At 42.0% G+C, this 21,017-nt stretch overlaps 1 protein-coding gene across 1 annotated transcript in view; it reads left to right on the top strand.

The window, feature by feature from the left end:
* The first annotated feature begins 6,859 nt into the window (after positions 1-6,859).
* LOC115010412 (potassium voltage-gated channel subfamily D member 1-like) overlaps positions 6,860-21,017 on the top strand; it is a 21,326-nt gene continuing 7,168 nt past the window's right edge. The window contains exons 1-2 of the mRNA XM_029434938.1: positions 6,860-6,970; positions 20,622-20,784. Coding sequence (XP_029290798.1) covers positions 20,632-20,784 — 153 coding nt within the window. The 5' untranslated portion in view covers positions 6,860-6,970; positions 20,622-20,631. The remainder of the gene's footprint in view (positions 6,971-20,621; positions 20,785-21,017) is intronic.

Below are 21,017 nucleotides of genomic sequence, written 5' to 3'. Positions count from 1 at the left end.
GATTTAGTAGCCGGTCAGATAATATATTAAAAGAGTTGCCGCTATGTGCTGTGTTTGTTGGTGTGTGGTGTGTGTTATGCGCGCCTCTGTTGTCGCTGCTGCCTGTGTTGTGCCCCCCCCTTGTCGTGTGTTCGTGTGCTGTGTGCCTCGCCCCCTGTGTGTTACCTTTTGCCGAGTGATATGCTGGTCCCCTTTCCCCCTCTTCCTTTTTCCCCCTCTTCACATATAGCTCTGCACAGCGTCCTTCTCACATGTCGGATTGATTCTCAGTTTATTTATATTCCAGATGACAAATGGATCCAGAGTTTTCGTGCTGCTGCGTCGCGCTGGGTCGAGTCCGGGTCGTGACCGAGCATCATTGTCGTTATTCTTTTGTGTCTGTGTTTTATATCCCGGTAACGCCCTCCGTCACGTGCATGAGGTTTTAATGGCAGCAGGACTGCTGACATGCAGTGAGGTTGTGGTCTCCATTACCGTCTCTTAGCTTCACATGCACCGCTCTTACCTCCTGCCTGTGTGCTGAGTCGGCACCGCCGCTAACACAAACAGGGCAGTGTCGTCAGCGTGCGAGATGATGTTGCAAATGTTTGAGCTGGTTTTGGCAACTCTAACCCTCAGAGAGTCCAAACTGCAGGAACAGAACAGAGTGTTGAGGCTCCAGTGGGACAGTTTCCACATCACATGACTGAACCACAGCCATCCAAATGTATCGCAAACATTATACCCAGATATCAAGGAAATCGGCAAAAGAAAAATGCAAATGAATGCTTGTTGCTGTCTGGTACCGTGTTGTGATGATGAGCAGGTGGCGACTTTTCTTCAGCATGAAAAGCGTTGTAGCATTGTAGAAGAGACGGCGCACCAAGAGGACGTAATTAAGAGTGTCGGTCGCACTGAAAACAACATCATGGAATTCTGACATTTCATGTTTGCTTCATGATTTCTTGTAAGAAGGTTGGAGTCTGTGTGGAGCCATGAGGTATAATCTGCCTCTGCTCGTCTTCATTCGTTCATTTGCTCCATCTGCATTTGTTTTATGGATTCACCGACTGTTCCACCTCAGCCAAGCGTAAAAACTTTGTTTTGAGATATTTCATGAGCTAAACTGATTTACAGTTTAGGAGCCGCGTCTACTGCCAGAGTTAAGGTTTGGTTTCCCTTTAAGCAACTAAACACACGTTGTTAATGTTGGTGAGAACGGTGGTTAAAGAGTCCAACGCTGACTGTGGGTGGAGAAGAGGTGGAGGTGGAGAGGCTCACAGAGGTCACATTGTAAACTGGTCCAGTGCAGCATCTTGAACAGGACATGTGAATGTTTTATTTTGGGTTTTATTTACAGTTATTAAGAGTTTCATCTATTCTGATCTGAGTCTTTGAACCTGAAGACTCTGCAGCTGTAAATAACCACTCTTCACGCTGAAAATAGACTTAGTGTGACTTCATTCTTTCTATTTCTTTTCTGCTTTCTCTTAACGTTACGTCGACACTTTTCTTTCATCTTCTCTCTTCTTACATTTTGCTTGATTTAACTTCTTATTTAGTTCATTGTAATTCTATTTTATTTTATTTAAAGGCTCAATCAGCACATTTTTGAAGAAGCTGTTTCAGGTATTTACAGCTGTTGTCTGTACGCTGACTTTGTCAGTTAATCCTTATTGACTGTCGGGGGTCGAGTTGCATTGTGGGTAATGTAGGCGACAAGGAAGAAGAATGTTTGGACTTTAAAATATTAATCTAAACTATCCATCGTGAGTCTCAGTGTTGTATGACGGCTTTTTTAAAGATAAAACTATCTCACCACTTCGGGAGGTAACAGTATCGCTGCTAGCGTTTGTCTCCGTGTTTATATTTATTATATTTTTATATATCTGTCAATCAGTCTGGGAGTGACAGCAGCTTCCAGGCTTGAGTTATAATTTTGGAAATGAACGGTTATACTCTTGTCATGGTGTGAATCTTTCATCTGAACTGTCCTAGAAACATGATATATGAAATAAAGAGGAGTTATAAAAGAAGGAAAACACAGGATACAATAACACAAAAGAGACGAGAAGGAAAAGAGAACGAGAGGCAGGATCTCCTTCACGAGAGGAGGAGAAAACATGGAACAACCATCCCTCCTGCAACTTTCATCATCACTATCAATTAAACATGGAAGTGGATTACACTGGAGGAGGAGAGAGGAGAGGACGTGAGGATTTAGGAAAGGCAGAAAAAGTGATGGAGAGGAGGGAGGAGAGGAGGGAGGAGAGAGGAGGAGAGGAGGGAGGAGAGCAGGGAGGAGAGGAGGGAGGAGAGCAGGGAGGAGAGGAGGGAGGAGAGGAGGGAGGAGAGCAGGGAGGAGAGGAGGGAGGAGAGGAGGGAGGAGAGCAGGGAGGAGAGGAGGGAGGAGAGGAGGGAGGAGAGCAGGGAGGAGAGGAGGGAGGAGAGGAGGGAGGAGAGCAGGGAGGCTTTTAGCCGCCTGCTGTAACCCAGAATAGAAGTTTTCAAAGAGGAAAAACAAACTGAGCCGCAGATCAAACTGGTCCGGTCGATACTGGTGTCCTTGAACGATTCCAATTCAGACAGTTTTGAGGCAGAAGAGGAGACTCGTGTGGAAACACAACAACATTTCACACCGTGTCAGTAAACTGAAGCCGAACATTTCATACGTTGTGAGTCTTGAATATAAGATTTGCTTTTGCCTCATTGAAAAAATAACCAACCAGCAGTTTGTAATGTTCGATATCTTTCCACATATCTGACGTATGTCGTATTTTCATGTCAGTGTTCCTAAAATGCATGAAAGCAATGATTAAAACAAAGAAAGTGGTTGACTATGGACCCTGGACACACAGACTTACAGTTTGGCTTCTTTTTGTTTCGTGGTCGTTCACAGTCTAAGATTAATGCGTTTCACTACTGAAGTTATGGTCTGTCTATAATAATCCCCTTAAATGCCAGTGGGTTTAGTTTAGTTACACAGTATGTATACATCTACAATAGATCCAAACTCCATTCACAAAACAAGTATTTTAAAAGTTGTTTGCTGACAAAGCATGAATTCAGACTGTTTACAAATCATAATGTCGTGATAACGACCACCTCTTGGTCTGGTGTGGGTTTATAGCGTTGTAGTAAACCAGAATAATTCATGCAACGAAGTAATGCGTAGAAACACAAATGATACTGCGGTCCAACTCGTGTGAGTAACGCGAGGAGAACATTATCTTTGTGTTTGGTGTAAACACAGCATTAGATGCTAACATGCTAATCTTTAGCATGTTAGCATCGTCACTGTGAGCATCTGCGACTGTGTTAATGAGTGTCGTGATCTTGTATTTGTTCACAGCTCTCTCTTCTAAAAGAAAGTTTGACTTCAATGAGACCTCCAGAATAAATAATGTTAAACTAACAAAGTAAAGAGGAACAATGTGCAGCTGCAGTCTGACTGCTGACTCTATAAAACACTATTGATGCAGTTAAGATCTCTTCTTCTTCTCTGATCGGAGGGATCACCCTACAACTTAATTGCTCTTCCTGCTCTCGTCTCTAAACTAATTACCATTGGCTGTCTGTCCCTCTATTAGATTGTGATTGGCTGGCTCCCCTATAACAGGTAGGAGATAAGAATCGGTTACGCATTTGATTGGCTGACTCGACACTAATGGATTCCTATCTGCTCCAATCGGGAAGCAGCAGATGACCTCTCTCCGCGTCTGGTTGTTTTTCTGCTTTCAGGGAAATTATCGTTGTCTCCTTCTCTTAGTTTTATGTACCTCAGTTATCTCTCAGCTTGTACTAAAGTACTGCACTGTATTTTGAGGTACTTGTACTTCACTGGGCAATATTGTACTTTTATTCTACTACATGTATCTGTTTTATAAACAAACGACATCTTGTCAATAGTGAACTGATATCTTTCTTTAGACCACGTCTAAAAATAAAACTTGATTCTAATACACTCAGCAACTATAGGCCAAAATCCAATTTGACCTTCCTGAGTAAGATCATCAAGAAGGTTGTACATCAGCAACTCAACTGTTCTCTTACAGATAATAATATGTATGAAAAAGTCCAGTCCGGTTTCAGAGCACAGAAAGCTCTTTAAAGGTTGTTAATGACATGAGCGTCAACAGTGACAATAACAACAAACCTCTGTCCTAATTCTCCGAGACTCTCTGCATTTCACATAGAGAACGTGGATCCGGCTGGAAAGGCTGAGAAAGTGGGCAGGTCTGTCTTGACTTGCACTCCAACAGTCATAAATTAGTGTGGGAGGTCCCACAAGGCTCCATCCTGGGTCCCCTTCCATTTAACCTTTATATGCTTTCGCCTGGCTAAATTATCGGCAAACATGACATCAGCTACCATAATTCTGCGGATGACAAAACGCTTCTCATCTCACCTTCCATCGATGACTTCCAATCCATTAATTCCCAAGTCAGCTGCTTGGAAGAAATCAATCGCTGGATGGCGCTTTAACTGAACAGGGTCTTGGTAGTGGGTGCTGAGAGAAGGCTTGTCTGTGAGTACCTGGAGTCCAGATCACTAAAAACATGTGAGCCGATTAAAAACCTTGGAGTAACATTTGATGGTGAACTCCGCTTCAAGGATCACATCACCAAGGTTGCCCTTTTTTCCAACTCAGCAACATTTCCAGAATCAGAGGCTTTCTTTTGCAAACTGACCCGGAGAAACTCATGACAGATTATAATTTATCCAGAACTCAGCTGCCCGAGGACAAAAAGATCCGACCAGTTCTACGAAACCTTCATCGGCTGCACAGCACGTCTGAGACATGCTGTCAGTTTACAACCCCAGCAGATGTCCCCGGTCACAAGCTAGCAATCTCCTCCATGTGCCCAGAGCACTTTCTAAGTCCAGTGAGACGTCTTTCAGTATTTATGCAGCTAAAGAATGGAACCGTTCTGCTGATCTTAGACTTCCTCCGACACCGTGTTCTTGTAAATCCAAACTAAAGACTTTTTCACTCGAGCATTTTCTTAAATGTATGTGTGTATGTTTATGTGTACATCTCTGTCTATTTGCACATTGTTGTTTTTATGTCCTCTGAACCGCTGTTGTATGATATGATATGGTGCTACACAAATACATTAGAATTGTATTTAATTGACAGCTTTAGTTACTTACAGATTTAGATTATTAATACAAAATATAAACCAAATGTTAAATGATGCAGTATATAAAGCAACTCAAATTAGATTCTCCTTCACCAGCTGCAACATTAAAGTGATGAACACATTAATGCATCAATAACTATAATCCAAAAATATAATTGTGCATCATGAGTACTTTTACTTTTGGTACTTAAAGTATATTTCGATGCTAATACTTTAGAAGTAAGACTTTGAATACAGAAACATGTATTTGACACTGCAGTACTGCTACTTCTACTTGTGTAAAGGATCTGAGTTGTTCCACCTCCAGTCTTTGTCTTTGTATCGCGGCTCGGTGCAGGATGACATAATCCTGACCATGAAATATTTAAAGTACTGGGAGAGCGTCTCAGAATAACCGGGCCGACCTGGGCCTCCTGAGAGTCTCCCCCCCCCCCCCCTTTGTAAAACCTTTATTTATTACGACAGTTGACTCCAGCTCTTCAGAGGGTCACGTGACTTACTGAGGAGCTCTCCAGCAGTCTGTCTGTGGATCAGATGTTGGTAAAAGAATGATGCATTATTCCCTTCTGACGTTTTACTTGTTGGATTTTGACAAAGCTCAAAGGACCGAAGTCACAGAGTTTTCTTCTCACCATCTTTAGTCCATTGCACACGTGCAGCCCCTCCCTGAACTGTTCAGGAACATCTTCCTGAAAATAAGAATCAGAATCAGAAATCCTTTATTAGTCCCACAACGTGGACATTTACATCGTTACAGCAAAGAACATATGAGGTAAAGAGGGATAGTCTGTATTGGTGTGGTGGTCTACCAGGGGCCGTGGTGATGGTACAGTCTGACCCTCAAGGAGCTGCACAGAGTGGACAAAGTGTCCTGGAGGGGGGAGGGGGACATGTCCAATAGAGAGGACAGCTTGGCCGTCATTCTCCTGTCTCCCACCCCCTCCACAGTGAGGTCCAAGAGACGTCAGCCACCGCATAGATACAGAACTGTAAGTACAGCGTTATCGATACGCACATCTGCACGGCCGCTATATTGGAACGGTGGCGATCTGCTCGTAAACAAATATTTATTCACTTGCTTCATTCTGAACCAATTTGTTTCCTATAAATGGGAGAAACCAAGCGTTACATTGTGCAGATGCATAGCAGCGTCATACAGCAGCGGCCGAATGTACACGGACATCCAGACTTCCCATCTTCTTCTTCTTCTGCTGAGTTTTAATGGCGGTCGGCATCAATGAGTGGTGTATTACCGCCATCAGCTTGACTCTCCCTCGATGTGTGAATAGTGACGATCACAAGCAGTGTCATTATTATGGGGTTTGTATCTTTGCTTCTTCTTTGTCTCCTCCACTTTACTTCCCCAGACCTCTTCTTCCCTCTCGTCTTCCCGACATCTTCTTTCTCGGGTTCCCCCACCTCCCCCACCTCTATGTATGGACGTAGCCACATACAGAAATGTGATTTGATTATTTACATTCAGTGCTACAGAAACTCTTTGTGTATCTTTTAGCTATTGAATGCATTTCCTTCCTCAAAGACGATTTTATTGTTCTCAACATTGTGACACTTGTTCACATATTTGTCACATTTATTTAACCAGGAACACAACAGACAGGAAGTCCATCATCGAGCAACAGACTAAACCCAGCTCACATAAAGCAGCTGCGTTTCTCAGTTATATGGACTTTTACATTTTCCCAAGGAGACGAGATTATTCAAATGTAGTGTGCTCTGCAGATTACTTTTAAGTATTTATAAATCCAGGGACATGTAGGAGAAGGCTTTTACCAGCTGAGTGCAAACCAGGAAGCCACCTGGTGGAACGAAGCTGAACCCTGCTGGAGGTCAGGAGATTATAAATATATTTACAGTATATATATTTATATATATACTGTATATATATACTCTATATATAAATATACATACTCTATATATATATATATATAAATATATACTAATAAATATATATATTTATATTTATTTATTTATTTATATATACAGTATATATATATTTGTGTATATATATATACTGTGTGTATATATATATATACTGTATATATTTATATATACAGTATATATATTTATATATACAATATATATTTATATATACAGTATATATAAATATATATATATACAGTATATATATTTATATATACAGTATGTATATATATTTATATATAGAGTGTATATATACTCTATATATAAATATATATATATATATACAGTGTATATGTATATATATACTGTATATATATATATTTATATATATATATACAGTGTATATGTATATGTGTATATATATATATAAATATATATATATACTGTATATATAAATATATATACAGTATGTATATGTATATATATGTATATATAGAGTATATATACAGTGTATATGTATATATATTTATATATAGAGTATATATACATGTATATGTGTTTATCCTTTAGCTTTTCTTTCCTCATTTTCAAAGACATTTTCTTTTTACATTTTGACGCCTGCATTGTTCACATGTTGGCAGACTTCTCCTCTTCCTCGTCGGTGTTGGTGCGTAACCCGTCCCCTTCAGTGGAACAATATGAAACTATTTGTTTGCATGATACAAACTATAACAGAGGAACCTTGTGGTTTCCAGATCATCTTTCCACAAAACATGTTCAGATGTTTTCTTGACACACGGACACTTCGTGTCACATGGCGGGTGAAAGCCGGCTCCTGTTTTATCTCCTTTTGGGATTCATTTTGTTCTCTTGGCTTTTTGCTTGCGTTGTTTCGCCGCTGTGTATGTTCATAGCTTCCTGCTGGATGCTTACGATCGGGCATCAGTTTAACTCCTGGCACTGACTCCACATTATCATATTTACAGATATTTGCGTACACTTCTCTTCTCCACTTTTCTCCCCTGACCTCTCTGTGTTCTGTCCTCCTCCTCTTTCCACTCTCCACCCTTCCTCTCATCTGTCCTCACTCAACCTCCTCCCTCCATCCTCCTCTTCCATCTCTCTCCTCTGGCTTCGTGTCAAGCTACCACTCGATGTGTTGTCCTCTTCTCCTGCTGCAGGACGGAGACTTGGCTCCGGCAGCTGCAGATAATGACCCCAGAGAGGGGGGGGGGAGATGGGAGATGGGGAGGGAGATAAAGGAGACAAGAAAAAGGAAGGAAATAAAGGAAATGTATAGAGCGAGCCGGGAGGGATGAAGAGGAAGAGAATATAAACTTTATCCTCCCTCTCTCTACCAACCAGCTACAAGCCCTAATGCTGCCATCCATTATTCAACATTAGCAGCTCCAGGCTCTCTCTCACACACACGCACACACACACACACACACACACGCACACACACACACACACGCACACACACACACACACGCACACACACACACACACACACACACACACACACACACACACACACACACACACACACACACACACACACACACTCTCACTCAGCTGGTTTAATCACCTCTCTCTGCAGTCACAACCTCCAACATTGTGAAGAGTAACTTAACTGTAAGCTGGTTCTCCTGACCTCTGCTGGTTCTCCTGACCTCTGCTGGTTCTCCTGACCTCTGCTGGTTCATATTTATTATTACGGTTTTAGAAAAGTCTTATGGTGCTAAAGTTTAGATTATAATATTAGTTTAGCTTCAATTAATAGAAATCATACTGTGTGTGTGTGTGTGTGTGTGTGTGTGTGTGTGTGTGTGTGTGTGTGTGTGTGTGTGTGTGTGTGTGTGTGTGTGTGTGTGTGTGTGTGTGTGTGTAACGTATATGATGTACAGTGTGTGGAGGCTTTACTGCATGTCGGAGGTGATATCAGAGGTTGAACATGCTTTATGTTTGTGTGTGTGTGTGTGTGTGTGTGTGTGTGTGTGTGTGTGTGTGTGTGTGTGTGTGTGTGTGTGTGTGTGTGTGGTGAATGCCTGCAGGGGATTCTGGGCAGTAATTGTTTGAACTCCTGACCTTCTTTTCTTCTTCTACCTTTATTTGTTGCACAGGAGGAATATCTCCAATCAATGTGAAGATGTTTCAACCTCAGTTAAAGATTCACATTGATTTTTTTGTTGCACAAAAATCAAAGTATACAACGTTTTGTCGACGCGAACAAATTTAAAATGACTTTAATCACACACAACTCTGACTGCTGTGTTTGTTCCAAGTTCATTAAGTGAGACAAGTTCATCCCAACACACACACACACACACACACACACACACAGCTGAAGCAGCATCAAAAGGTAATTTATGGTCCATTAAAGGTGCATTGTGTGTAATGTTTGGCTGTAGACTCAAGGCTGCTGCAGATTTACTGCTTCTCTCCGATAGTAAAACACACAAACCTTTATAGCTGCAAGTGTGTGTGTGTGTGTGTGTGTGTGTGTTTTACTTACTTTACTTTGTGTGTGTGTGCATTAAAAGTAGTAAAAGCTAAATGTGTGCATTATTGGAGGTCCAGGGTGATTCAAGGATTCAATTGTCATTGTGCAACCGCAGCTGTAGCCTCGTCATTCTGCACGACACAAGGAACATGACTTCATGTGCATCAGCAGCAATAACAACACGGGTCTCAGATTATATGGCCGGCATGTTTAACATTAAACATTTGACATCAGGGGAACATTGTGCAGCAATTTTGTGGTTTGAGCACCAAGCATGTGATGTGAGGACCGGACATTAGCCAGGTGCAGGCTGGGTAGTGGAATAGCCTCAGGTCCTCGACGGGTTAGCTCAGCTCCCATCTGGCTCTGCTCCGTCTCCTCCTGGAGGAGTCTCTCCGTCTCCTCCTGGAGGAGTCTCTCCGTCTCCTCCTGGAGGAGTCTCTCCGTCTCCTCCAGGAGGAGTCTCTCCGTCTCCTCCTGGAGGAGTCTCTCCATCCTTGGTGGTTTTTGTTCTGGCAAGTCTGGCTGGATGTTCAGAAGACATGCTGTTGGCAGTGATCGTCTCAATCCAATCCCCACACTTCCTTCTCCGATGGATGATACTGTACTCAAGTACTCATTGTAGTGATAGCTAACATCCCCTAACATTACCTTTATATACACACTTCAAACTGCATGTTTTACCAAAGGGTTTGTGTTTCTATTCCTTCAGCTTGTGTGGTATCGGCCAGCCATATTTGATATTTTCTTTTTATAAAATCCAAACTTCAAAAACAACCAGGAGATGTAGTGGAAACATACTGCTGGGCTCTGATGGAGCTAGGCTAGCAGTTTCCCCCTGCTTCCAGTCAGTGTGCTAAGCTAAGCTAAGCTAACCACATCATGGGCATTTCTTTGTACCGTACGCACTGAGAAGTGTTCTTCAAGACTCTGGATCTGGTCCACCGTGCTGTGAATGGATCAGGTCCGTCCTACATCCAGGCCATGGTCAAACCATACACCCCAGCTCGCTCACGCCGCTGTGCATCGGCCAATCGACTCGCTGCTCCCTCACTGCGAGTGGGACTCAGATATACCCCTCAAATAAAACCGCCTGTTTGCTATCCTGGCTCCAAAATGGTGGAACGAGCTCCCCACTGATGTCAGCACTGCAGACCTTCACACCTTCTGTCGCAGAATAAAATCATTTGTATTTCTGTATGTAGCACTGACATTGGTTTGGCTTATTTGAAGCTATTATACAGCACTGTTCTGAGTTATATCTTTGCACTTATTGTAAGTCGCTTTGGACAAAAGTGTCAGCTAAATGTAACGTGATGAGATGAAACTGATTGCCCTGTGTAGTGAACAAGAGGGTTTCACTAAATGTTCCTTTAATCAATAATTATGGCTTTTCTCTGCTAATGTGCCTTTCTCTGAGGCACTCTGGGACGCTCCCAGTAGCTGATCAAAGACGGTTGACTTTGGTCATCATGGTTACTGGGGGCAGTGTAGAGCCGGTGGGCGCCTGATATTTCAACCTGAAACCTTAATGTACTTGTTCTCAGGCAAAGAAAGAGATTTGGCCCTTTTAGCTTTTCAGGTAGCAAAAAGTTTTGTTACGAAACTTCAGTTTTAAGGTTTTGTCTGTCTCTGATCTGGTGTCAGGTCACGGTGATTCTGTTCGATGTAGGTTACTCTCTGCGGTCCGCGGGGAGCTGAGCTATTAAAGGATCAATTAGACTGACAAGGACACACACTCTTCGGAGGTGGGGAGAAGAATCTGTTCAATATAATGCAACACAGTGGAACAACACTGCAGCACATTCTAACCTGCCTCAACACAACTCTCACAAAGTCATTGCTTTCATTATAAAAATATTTTTAGAATCCAGTTTCAAATCAGTTTCCGTCAATTTATCAGATCTAATTAAGTTTACCTTCCCCGTTGCAAGTTATTAATAACTACAAACTTGGACTTATGCCCAACTGTTTAAACTGCTAAACTGACCCGTTAGTTAACTTACACCAAAGGTTTTCATCTGACCTGTTAACTAACTTGTTTAGCTACAACACTAACCTGTTAGCTAACCTGAACTGAACTCTTTTAGCTGCATAACGGACCAATTAGCTAACTTGAACCAAGTTTTTAGCTGACCTAAACTGGACTCATTTAGACAACGTTAGCAAACCAGAGCAGAACTGTTTAAACTCTTTCATTATGGAAAAAGTGTGAGAAAGCCGTATCCTCCTGTTTTAACTTATTCTGTGAATCTGACCAAACATATCACTTAAAATAAATCATTGTAAATACCGTACATATTATGTTCCTGTATTTTGTGCCCATGAAGCACAGCTGTAGTCACAACTTCTCCAAACTTTGATGAGAATATTGGAGCCTGGAAAAAGGCCTGAATATCTGAGAAGAGTTTGCAGAGAGACTATAGAAGTAAATGTGTGTTGGAGATTGATAGCAGTCGAATTAGAATTCAGTATCTTATCCGTTTATTTAAATCCATATCATTTCAAACCAAATGGAATGGAATTGTATTATGTTTAGTTTTCAACATTTGCCAGTAGCTGTAACTTGGTTATTCAGTTAGAAACCATAAAATGAGAATATTATGTTTCTTTTGACAGCTGCTGAAGATGGTGGTGTTCTTCAGGTGGTGTTACCTGATGAATGCAGCTGCTGAAGATGGTGGTGTTCTTCAGGTGGTGTTACCTGATGAATGCAGCTGCTGAAGATGGTGGTGTTCTTCAGGTGGTGTTACCTGATGAATGCAGCTGCTGAAGATGGTGGTGTTCTTCAGGTGGTGTTACCTGATGAATGCAGCTGCTGAAGATGGTGGTGTTCTTCAGGTGGTGTTACCTGATGAATGCAGCTGCTGAAGATGGTGGTGTTCTTCAGGTGGTGTTACCTGATGAATGCAGCTGCTGAAGATGGTGGTGTTCTTCAGGTGGTGTTACCTGATGAATGCAGCTGCAGTGTCTGCAGTATTCTTCCTCTACAAAGTCACAGTTGAACACACAAGGTCTATAAACTGCAGGCTAATGAGGCTGATGTTCCAGCTGTGCTGTGAGTTAACAGCTGGCAGATGCTCCAGTCGGCTGTCGGCTTCATTCATTTACATTTATATCTACATTTACATTCTGCGCTGTACTCACAGGGCTGTCAGCAGCTGTCTCTTTGGCTATTTCTACAGCACCAGGAGATTGTGTTCCCCGGGTTATTGCCCTCATCGATTATATGATGCATTCATTTACATATGGAAAGTCATGAATATGGAACTTCTGAGTCGGCTGCTGTTACTGATAGGTGACACTTTCTTAGTCAAACAACAATCAAACATAAACTGTTTTAGTTGTCAAACTGTCCCGCAAGCTAAACGGAACCAAACTGCTTTAGCAGGTAAACTTGCCTGTTAGTTCAAATGAAGTTAAGCTGCTAATTGTTACCTAACCTGAGCCCAACTTCAGCAGCTAAACTTTTAGTTTATCTACTAAACTGATCCTGATAACGTTTAGCTAAAATAGCTATAATACCTGAAATGAACAGTTTAGCCTCTAATCTGACTCGTTAGCTAAACAGAACCAAGCTCCTTTAGCTAAGATGAATTATTAGCTAACCTAAATGAAACAAAACTGACCTTCATCTTACCTGAACAAACTATTTTAGCTATGAAACGTACGCCTCAGCTATCCTGAAATGAACTGTTTAGCACATTAGCTAGCATTAACCAAACAGCTTTACCTGCAGAAATGGATCAAATTTGCCGATCTTCGTCGGGCATTGTCAAAATTGCTGGGAGATTTTAATACAAGAATCTTTTGATTCTTAGTTAAATTGTTTTGATTAAGCACCTGTAAAAGTGTTTTGGATGTGCAACCTGTTTATCTTGAAATATCATTTCATCATAATTTATGAACACGAAACGCTGCTGGTGTAACAGAAGCCTGGCAAAACAATCTTGAAAAGTGAGAACACTTAGTAGAGAAATAATAGAGCTAAAGCGTGAGGGGAAGTGTCGGGATCAATATTAAGGTCCAGTTGATGATCAGGGGAATTCAGTTAGTGATCCAGCACAGATTCATCCCGGCTGTTTGGCCACAGTCTGACATCTCTGTCGATTCTTCGGAGCGCTTTTTGCCAACAATTACAGATGACTTCTTTTCCGCTCGGGCCTCTCTGCCATCGATCTATTCCCAGCTGCCAATATCGCTCCGTGCTGAGGACGCTGGAGGTCCAGTAAAACTGACCTGAGTGCTGTCATCACACAGATACACACACACACACTCCTTCAGCAAATTACTGTGGAAGACTCCCTCAGGCTTGGTGTTACAGTAAATTAAAACTAAAAGTAGCTGGACAATTAGGTTTCAAAGCATCAAACTGGTGGTTTTTGCATGTTTGTGACCATTAACTGCTCATCACTTTATTATCCTTTGCACTACAATTACAGTGAAGCAGTCGCTAATGCAATGCTACATAAAAAAACACAAGATGAAAGCAAGATGAGTAAACATACAATAGTTAAAATAAAGGGCTAAAATATAAACAGAAATATAAAAAAAAGTCATGAGTTTAAATGTTTGGTACACAGTATTGAAAATGAATGTAAACAGGAATGTATCAGAATCAGAAATCCTTTATTAGTCCCACGACGAGGAAATTTACCGTGTTACAGCAAAAGAACAAGAAAGTAAAGTGGCGAGTACGCAATTAAATAGAATAAAATACAATAACAATAGTGTAAGTACATTGTAAGAGTGAATATTGCACACAGTGGTGGAATAGTCTGTTCTTAGTGTGGTGGTCTACCAGGTGATGGTACAGTCTGATCGCTGTCCAATAGATCCGTCTCCCACCACCTCCACAGTGTCCAGAGGGCTCCCCAGGACAGAGCTGGCCTTCTTCACCAGTCTGTTCAGTGTCTTCCTGTCAGCAGCCGAGATGCTGCTCCCCCAGCAGACCACTCCATAGAAAACAGCTGATGCCACCACAGAGTCAAAGAAGGTCTTAAGGAGCCCCCTGCACTCCAAAAGACCTCAGTGTCCTCAGCAGATAAAGCTGCTCTGTCCCTCCTTAAACAGAGCAGCAGAGTTATCTGACCAGTCCAGTTTATTGTTCAGGTGAACAAACGTAAATGTATACACGGTGAGAGAATAAATACATATCTATACACAGAGGTGTAAACAGTGCAACAAATTCCATCGACTCGTTACCGTAATGTTTATTTTGTATTTCTTTGAGTATTTTTGAAAATCTTACTAAAGATTTGTACTTAAATATGATTTTAAAACCTTCTTCAGGTTCTTCTGACTGGAGGATATTTGCTGGTGTCTTCTGTTATGAACTTATAAGAGATGCAATGACGAGTCGAATCAACAAAAAATCAATTAACGTAATATTTATATTCAATATTTCTTTAAAGGAAAGAAAATCCAAACATTTTCTATTTCCAGCTTCTTACATTTTGAAAATGTAAAAACAAGACATTTAAGTACGTTAACTGGGACATTAATGTTTTCTGACATTTTATAGACCAAATGATTAATAGAGAAAATAATTGTCAGATTAATCCAAATATAATTATTATTGCTCTCTGAGATCTTAGACAGGAAGCTGGAAGTTTGGTGATGCAATCATTAATTCATTAATTGATATTTATCTGTAGGGTTAAAATTCAGGATGTTCAGGTTGCAGGACAGTTTATATGATTTAATAGAGTAGAAATGTGAATATAAAGTGAAGTTCAGGAGGATTTTAAATCAGATCTTCCAGCAGAAAGATCATCACTTAAATGGAAGTGTTTAAATGTCATGCATAATGTTTATAAACGCAATTAACAGTTGGAATTTATTCTTAGAAGACGAGAACTAACAGCCGGCTTTAAATGACGGATTCCTTATGAAACACATGTTCACAGCGACACTCTGCACTACTTTGAAATTAGCTTCAAAGTAAAGAAGTAAATTAGCTCTTAGAAATTCAGATATGAGCATTAACTCAACAGACGGGGTCGCGGCCTTATTCCTGAAGGACTCAGACATAATCGTCGGCAGCAGGTACAGCAGCAGAGCTGCAGCTCATTACCTGCATATCTGATTTACTGTACAGTCGGACATGATTTGCATATTTGAATATAAAGAGTTTAATTCCACAGTGAGCCGGACATTATTCAAGAAAGAAGTTAAATAATGAAGCAAAGTACCTGCTCGACTATATCTCAGATAAATATTCTGCTGACAGCTTTAGTTACTTTAATTACAGTTTTTCATCCTCATGTGTTGAATGTTTGTGACGAAGTTTCCTTTATGAGAAGATCCTCCTTCTTCAGATAAATAAAGTCTGCAGGAACATGTAACACACACATTAATGCAGCAGGAACATGTAACACACACAGTGTTTTTTCCCTCCCTCTGTGATTGTTAATTTGATCCTCCTGTGTCCACTCATCATGCCCTTGTGTTTTTGTCTTTCTCCCCAGCTGTGTCTTGTTTCCTCGTTTGGTGTCTGTGTGTATTCACACTCATTGTTCCTTGTCGGTTTGTCAGTAATGTTACCTGGTGTCTTCCTCGTGTCTTACCCGTGCCTACCCTGTGTCTTCCTCGGTTTGGTTTGTGTTATTTTGCTACTTTGGATTTTTGTACTTTGGATTAGGCTTTTGTTATATTAAAGGCTCGCTTTTTGTTATATCATCGTCTGCTGAACTGCTTTTGGGTCCTCCTACACCACAACGTGACAAACCGACCAGGTATGGACCCAGCAGTTACCATTGCGGAGGAACTCTATGACCTCTCCTACACCCTGATGTGTATCCACGGGGAGTGGAGAAGAGCTTCCTGTTGGGATGTCAAACAGGCTGGCTTAAGATTGGCGCACAGAGAAGTGGCTTTTAAATCCGGGCTAAAGAGCATTTTGCCTTCAGGATTGGCTTCAGGATTTTGTTAACACTCCTCGAGCTCAGCCTAATTCTGAATCGGCTAGACTAGTCCGCACAGGGTGAACCTGGGGATCATAAGGTTGCAGCCTGCCGACCCTCCTGCCCCAGCCCCTGACCCATTTCTGGGTATATGTCTGGCCCTCGGGGGACCTCTGAGTATCCAGAGGGCTTCCAGGCCTCTGAGGAGGCAATTTGGCCGTGCTAGCCACCGTCATTCCGGCTCCCAGTCCTCCGTTCCTGCTGCCGGGCCGCGACAGCCTCCAGTTCCCGCTCCCGGACCTCTGCAGACTTCAGTTCCTGCTGCCGCACCTTCACAGACTCCCGCTGCCGCTGCCAAACCTCTGCAGACATCCGCTCCAGCCGCTGCCGGACCGCTGCAGACCCCAGCTGCCCCTCGAGGCCCTAGCTGTTCCCCAGCTGCCCCTCGAGACCCCAGCCCCTGTGTTCCCTTTGTCACTCGAGACCCCAGCCCCTGTTCTCCCTCCATCCCTCGAGACCCCAGCCCCTATGCCCCCTTTGTCCCTCGAGACCCCAGCCCTTTTTGTCCCTCGAGACCCCAGCCCCTTTGTCCCTCGAGACCCCAGCCCCTGTTCTCCCTTTTTCCCTGGAGACCTCAGCCCCTCTGCTCCCTCTGTCCCTCAAGACCCCAGCCCTTGTGCTCCCTCTGTCCCTCGAGACCCCAGCTGTTCCCCAGCTGCCCCTCGTGACCCCAGCCCTGTGCCCCTTTGTCCCTCGAGACCCCAGCCCTGTGCCACTTTGTCCCTCAAGACCCCAGCCCCTGTGCTCCCTCCATCCTTTGAGACCCCAGCCCCTGTGCCCCCTTTGTCCCTCAAGACCCCAGCCCCTTTGTCCCTCGAGACCCCAGCCCCTGTGCTCCCTCCATCCCTCGAGACCCCAGCCCCTGTGCTCCCTTTGTCCCTCAAGACCCCAGCCCCTTTGTCCCTCGAGACCCCAGCCCCTGTGCTCCCTCTGTCCCTTGAGACCCCAACCCCTGTGATCCCTTCGCCTCCCCAGACCCTGGTGATTCCTTCGCTCCTCTCGATGCCCCTTCGCTCCCCTCTTCTCTCGAGGCCCCTTTTCTCCCATCTCCTCTCGAGGTCCCTTCGCTCCCCTCACCTCTTGAGACCCCTTCCCCAGTGCTACATTCAGGACGGCCTCCTCTCGAGGTCCCTTCACTCCTCTCGAGGCCCCTTCGCTCCCCTCACCTCTCGAGACCCCTTCCCCAGTGCTTCCTTCAGGACGGCCTCCTGAGCAGCTCCGCCGGCTTCCAGCCCGGTCTCTCCGCCGGCTTCCAGCCCGGTAACACACACATTAATGCAGCAGGAACATGTAACACACACATTAATGCAGCAGGAACATGTAACACACACATTAATGCAGCAGTAACATGTAACACACACATTAATGCAGCAGGAACATGTAACACACATTAATGCAACGGGAACATGTAACACACACATTAATGCAACAGGAACATGTAACACACACATTAATGCAACGGGAACATGTAACACACACATTAATGCAACAGGAACATGTAACACACACATTAATGTAACAGGAACATGTAACACACACATTAATGTAACAGGAACATGTAACACACACATTAATGTAACAGGAACATGTAACACACACATTAATGTAACAGGAACATGTAACACACACATTAATGCAGCAGGAACATGTAACACACACATTAATGTAACAGGAACATGTAACACACACATTAATGTAACAGGAACATGTAACACACACATTAATGCAGCAGGAACATGTAACACACACATTAATGTAACAGGAACATGTAACACACACAATGCAACAGGAACATGTAACACACACATTAATGTAACAGGAACATGTAACACACACATTAATGTAACAGGAACATGTAACACACACATTAATGCAACAGGAACATGTAACACACACATTAATGCAGCAGGAACATGTAACACACACATTAATGTAGCAGGAACATGTAACACACACATTAATGTAACAGGAACATGTAACACACACATTAATGTAACGGGAACATGTAACACACACATTAATGCAGCAGGAACATGTAACACACACATTAATGTAACAGGAACATGTAACACACACATTAATGCAACAGGAACATGTAACACACACATTAATGCAGCAGGAACATGTAACACACACATTAATGTAGCAGGAACATGTAACACACACATTAATATAACAGAAACATGTAACACACACATTAATGCAGCAGGAACATGCAACACACACATTAATGTAGCAGGAACATGTAACACACACATTAATATAACAGAAACATGTAACACACACATTAATGCAGCAGGAACATGTATAACATCAGATATAATATAAAACATTTACTGCACAATCAATACTTTTACTTTAAGTACATTTTGCTGATTACATACTTTTATTACATTTTTGAATGCAGGACTTGTGGAGTATTTTCATTGTATAAATCTTTCAGTAACATCTCTATATTTCTTCCACTAATGAGGAATCTACTGCAGATAAAAGCTTAAATGGAATATTAAAAACACAAATCTGAGCATTTTTTGTTGTCTCAACATTATAAACTATGAGCAGGAATCAGCCGCTGTAATGAAACATGAAACAAAGCTTCACATTAGAGCTGACGGTGAAGTTGTTGCTGTTTAGTGGTTCCTTCAGCAGCTGTGAAGTGTATCTGAGCAGAATCACACAAAGCATCCTGGCCTCCGGCCCACTCTCTAATCTCCTCCTCCTCCTCCTCTTCGTCTCTCTACCTGTGATTTATGGCTCTGTGCGATGAAAGGTGAAGGCCGTGTGAAGCAACAGCCAGCACGAGTGTTCGTGTGCACCGCCGTTGGACACAGTAATATCTTGTACAGCGTTTACAATTTCTGTCTGTATTCTTATTTGAGCTGCTTTTGTTAAAAGTTTCTCTCCTGGAGTTGATTAACCCCCTAAAAACTCCCCGAAATTCTATATTTAGAGTTTCCTTTCTAGTGAAAAAATCCCTTCATGCCATAAAATGGCTTAAATTTAAATCTACATCTTTTCTGTGCATATATATGAATATGTAAATTAACTGGTTGACTAACGTGTTACAGGATAAATGGATTAAACAGCTTCAGGCTTCAAATTAAGTTTTTGTGGCAAACCTGAGTCTCCGGAAGTTTGGCCGGGACATTCAAATCTTTCATCTTATTTTTAATGCTATTTTACACTCATTTACATCAACACTGTGATTATTGTTCTGTAAAAGCTCTTATTCTGTCTAATTTTGTAAAAAATATATGTTTCTGCTGTGAAACACTGCAATTCTTGTATGAAAGGTTTTATACAAATAAAGCTTATTATTATATTATTATTATTATTATTATTATTATTATTATTATTATTATTATTATTATTATCTTTTCTGATCGTTTTCGCCGTAGCATTGTGCTAACGACCTGGAAAGCTCCGCCCCGATTGGTTCCTTATTTATGTGATGTATGACGCCCCTGGCTGTCTGACTCCGTGCTCCTCAGTCATTGTTACGCTGCCGTTCTGAGGCCTTGACTTCTTATTTTGCTCGTGATATGGTTCATAGCATAAATAAAAAACACCATATGGACACATTAACAAGTCTTCAAAAGTCACCAGCTGAAGCCGACAGATAATCATGAAGCTGAGAACAACTTAAAGCTTCATCAAGTGATGTTTGACCACTAGAGGGCCGAGTGTTCGTATCCGCTCCAAAGTGCAGCGGGTTCTTTCTTTATGTTTCACACTTCCACCAAGTTTCATGAAAATCAGGCCGGTAGTTTCTCCGTAATCCTGCTCTACATTATTTATTTATTTTTATTCTAAAATGAGATGAAATCCAATTTCCCCCCCGGGAATACATGAAGTATTTCTGATACTTCATTCCTTAAATTCTCAAAACGAGAAATGATGCTGTTTATCATTTCTTTCCAAATAAAAATGACCCATATGAGTTTTCTGGTTCCATCTCAGTCCCAGCTGGACCAAAACTGCGTGTTTAGTCCTCCGTTTAGGACAAGAAGTAAACTTGCTTCCTGGTCCAAGTCTGGATGAGCCTCTCTGGGAGGTTTCTATGTCTCCAGGAACAGCTGGAGGGCAGAAGGTTCCCAATGAAGATGTGTTGGTCCGCGTGTTGACTGACGATGTGTTTCCTCCCTGCAGGTACGGCGACATGGTTCCCAACACCATCGCAGGAAAGATCTTCGGCTCCATCTGCTCCCTCAGTGGCGTGCTGGTGATCGCCCTGCCGGTGCCCGTCATCGTGTCCAACTTCAGCCGAATCTACCACCAGAACCAGAGAGCGGACAAGATCAGAGCGCAGCAGGTCCGATTCTCACGATCTACAATCACCGATTTATCTTTTAACCATATATTATACCATATATATATATATATATATATATATATATACATACATATATACACATACATATATACATATATATATATATATATATATATATATATATATATATATGTATATGTGTATGTATGTATGTATGTATGTATGTGTATGTATATATATATATATATATATATATATATATATATTATATA

This window comes from Cottoperca gobio, chromosome 7, assembly GCF_900634415.1.
Source record: "Cottoperca gobio chromosome 7, fCotGob3.1, whole genome shotgun sequence".
Classification (NCBI taxonomy): Eukaryota; Metazoa; Chordata; class Actinopteri; order Perciformes; family Bovichtidae; genus Cottoperca; species Cottoperca gobio.
Note: the sequence above shows the minus strand (reverse complement) of the source record. Positions and strands in the feature narration are given on the sequence as shown.